The 3,775-nt window shown below is 42.7% G+C and overlaps 1 protein-coding gene across 1 annotated transcript in view; it reads left to right on the forward strand.

The window, feature by feature from the left end:
- The window catches only part of LOC103745105 (TPA-induced transmembrane protein), a 38,894-nt gene that overhangs the window by 4,551 nt on the left and 30,568 nt on the right, over window positions 1-3,775 (forward strand). The window contains 1 exon segment of the mRNA XM_029570361.1: window positions 3,472-3,601. Within this exon segment, the coding sequence (XP_029426221.1) occupies window positions 3,472-3,601 (130 nt within the window).

Consider the following 3,775-nt stretch of genomic DNA (forward strand, 5'->3'; position numbering starts at 1 on the left):
GCTTACTTACCACACCTACAGCTTCAATATTGTATATGACAGACTCTTAGGAGAACGTGCAAGAATTTCCCAACTGCCAGCCTTGACCTGGCAGGTGGACTCCATTGAGCAAATTGCTTTTTATTCAGCTGTCAATCATTTGGTGTGCCTGGCTGCACTGCACCACAGTGTGTGTGTGTGTGCGCGTGTGTGTGTGTGTGTGTGTGTGTGTGTGTGTGTGTGTGTGTGTGTGTGTGTGTGTGTGTGGTTTCAATTTACCAAGGAAGAGAAATCCATTCTCCACCTATATTTGAACTTGAAACTAGATAGGACAGTCAATGCAGCAGCAGGTAAGCTCTGGGGACAGTTCACTCACTCACTGAGAGGTTGTACTGAGGGGAGGCAGGAAGGGAAGTTTGACTTGGCTTCTTGCGTAGACAAGACATTAGACTAGGCAAAGCACTTATTTCACTTTGGGAGGCTCAAAAGCCAGACCTTGTTCCCACTTCTCCAAGAAGTCAGTCTTCTAGATGCATATGGGGCCTGGCTCTGTGGCACTTAAAATCTTCTGCAGGTGATTGTGACAGGAACCTGTATCTGAGGAAATGTGAAATGTAGTCCTAACATATTTAGTAGTTTTCTTTTGTGATGGCCACCACCATAATAAGGACAGGAGAGTAAAAACAAGTCAGGACCCAGCGTATGACACTTGCGGGTCAGGTGGGTACTCTGCATATTGACTGAGGTGCAGTTGCTCCCCTGGTTTGAGCACCCTATAGTTGCTAAACAGATGCTTTGTGTATATCATCTCTAGTTTCTGAAACAGATATGCAGCTAGATTTAGTATTTGGATGGATAGTCCCTCACTTTCCATAATTCTGTTAACCTTTTTCGACATGGTAATGATGGTGTGAAAGTAATACTTATTCACTAGAAACTGTACTTCAGATTCCAGTGTGACCCTTCCCTTGGCTGGTAATGCGTGAATATGATGCTCTAATGTGTGATATGATGTTGATTTTGAAAGCCCTGTTTCCCAGTTAAACACCAATCACAAGGGTACACAAGTGGTACTCTGGCATACTGTGTTGCTAAGTTGTGATGCTTGCCAAGGTAGATGTCGTACATGGAGATTGAACCTTGTGCCTTACACCTGTGCCACCAGGCCCAACTTTAACACATTTTCAGTTTTTGCTGTGTTTAGTAGTACATAACTCAGTTGCCAATTGAGAAACATCTGTACTTTAAAGCTGAAGACATTTGGGGCCTACAAGTTTCAGCAGTTTGCTCAGCATCCTATGCCTTTAAGTAATATGCCTCAGATTGGAACTCAGGGGCGTCAGATTCAGAAACACATCTTTTTTTTTTCCGTCAGACTCCACCACTCTCCATGATCTTGATGTAGGAATTACCTAACAGCCCCGAGAGAAGTAGAAGAGCTTGGGAACTATTTCAGAGCAGATGGAGGCACTAAGTGGCGTTCTTCCAGGGCAGCCGGGCACATTCCTGACCCAGAGATCCACACCGTGATGTCAGTGGACTGTATGCAACAGGAAGAGCCTGTCAGCTTTGCAATGACAGCCACAGGGATTAGTCCTAATTAATTTCTCTGGACAGTGTGTTTAACGTTGGTTAACACATGCCTTGGAGTCTTGTTAGGATTGAGTGAAGTGACACTGCTCAGTGAACTATAGCAATTGTAATCAATTTTTGACCCCATATTTTACCTCGCTGAGCACATTACGGCTTATTGTCTTCTGTCCCTTGTGTGTGGACCGTCATTCCCTTCCCAGACCTTGTTTTATGTGGGATCTGGGCCGTGACAGTAGACTTCTGCTTTTTCTTGATGTATTCAGTTCATACTTTGCATCATTTTTCTTTTAATTTTCAACTCCATTCTTGCATCCTGAAGCCTTCAACAGGTCGCCAGTACACACCAAATTAAATCCAACTCTGACAGCCACCAAACTGTTAGTGGTTGAACAGTCACCCAAAGTTCACATGTTGAAGGCTTGGTTCCCAAAATGCAGCAAAGTTCAGAGATGGAACTTTTGAAAGGTAATTGGATCACGACGACTTTGACTCCATTAATGGGTTTATTCGTGGTCAGATTCATAGTCTGGTGGCATCATTGGGAAGTTATTGTGCCCCGGCTCCAGCCGCCCTTTCGCTCTTTGCTTCCTGACTGCCATGAGATGAATGATCATTACTGCTTGTCCTGCCATGGAGTCCACCAACCACAGACTGAAACCATTAAAGCCTAAGCCAAAACCAGAGCCAGAATAAGTCGGTTCTTTGGTTGATTTTCTCGGGTATTTTGTTATATATAGCAAGAAAAAATTAACACACAAACCCTCTGCAGTGTGCTGCAGCCTCTCACTCTCTAATCTTAATGTCATCACTTGACTCGGACACACACATTCCGGTCTTCAGATTGCCTTGGCCAGTTCTGTCAGGAATCACCACATGCTGTTTCTTGGGTTTGTAATCCATTCAAAATCTGTTTTTTACACACAAAGACAAATGTAACACGAACACGTTCTAACTTACATGTTGAAGTTTAAAAAGTTGGTCTTATGAAAGTAGAGAGTAAATGAATAGTTACCATAGCTTAGGAAGGGTATAGGGCACGGAGGGATGGAGAGTGAGTAGTTAAGGTACAGGGGTGCTAGTGGTCAGAAGGAATAACTTCAGTGTTCTGTGACACAGTGGAGTAACTGTGGTTGACAATTAATTGTATATTTTAAAATAACTAGTAGAGAGGATTTTATATGTTCTGAACACAGAGAAATGATAAGCATTTGAGGTGATAGATATGCCAATTACCCTGATTGATCTGTATACATGACACATAGGTATTGAAAATCACAGTAAACTTCATGAATATATGCAGTTTTTAATGTGTGAATTAAAAACAAATACATTTTTTAAAAAAACTGTAAGTATAAAAATCCTGCCTCCCATCTTCTCTGGTCAGGAACCCCTGAGAATCTTCCTGCTAACTTCTTTTTGAGGTTCCATTCTGTTCTGCTATGTACTTTTAAAAAGGTTTATTAATTTTATGTGTATGGTATTTTGTGTGCTCTACTTGCAGGTGTGTGTGTGTGTGTGTGTGTGTGTGCGTGCGTGTGTGTGTGTGTGTGTGTGTGTGTGTGTGTGCGTGTGTGTGTGTGTACACTGCATGCATATTTGTGGCATGCATCCCTTGTCCATGAGATGGCCAGAAAAGGAGGCTGGATGCCCTGGAACTGGAGTTATGGATGGTTGTGAGCTGCCATGTGGGTGCTGGAAATAGAACTCTGATCCTCTACAGGAGCAGCCAGTGCTCTTAACCACTGAGCCAACTCTCCAGCCCTTATTTTGTAAACATACACGAAGCCCCTTGAGGTTAGATGCCTGCTGAATTCAGTTCCATACTATTGGTCTTTAGTAGGTATTGGAAATATTGGTTGAAACCAAGTGACTGTCCCACAATCTCCCTTTTCTTTCTAGGCTGTCAAAGAAAGTCCCTGGAGTTCCTGTAACAAGACAGTGGTTGGAAAGTGTAAACTGTGGATGGTCATTGCCTCCATTTTCTTAGGTCTTATTATAGTGATCATCATAGGCTTATGTCTTACAGGAGGTAAGAGAGCTGTATTTAGTAATTTGACACATATTAAGGACTTGTTTAACGTTTTCAACTTATACTGAAATGGGAAATGTACTCACTGCTGTTTTACTATTTGTGACGTGAGTGGAAAATGGCTTGAGCACTTGGGAGGCTAATGCAGGAGGCTCTTTAAAGGCCAGCCTAGGC

The sequence above is a fragment of the Nannospalax galili genome, unplaced genomic scaffold, assembly GCF_000622305.1.
Source record: "Nannospalax galili isolate Female #2095 unplaced genomic scaffold, S.galili_v1.0 scaffold743, whole genome shotgun sequence".
Lineage (NCBI taxonomy): Eukaryota > Metazoa > Chordata > Mammalia > Rodentia > Spalacidae > Nannospalax > Nannospalax galili.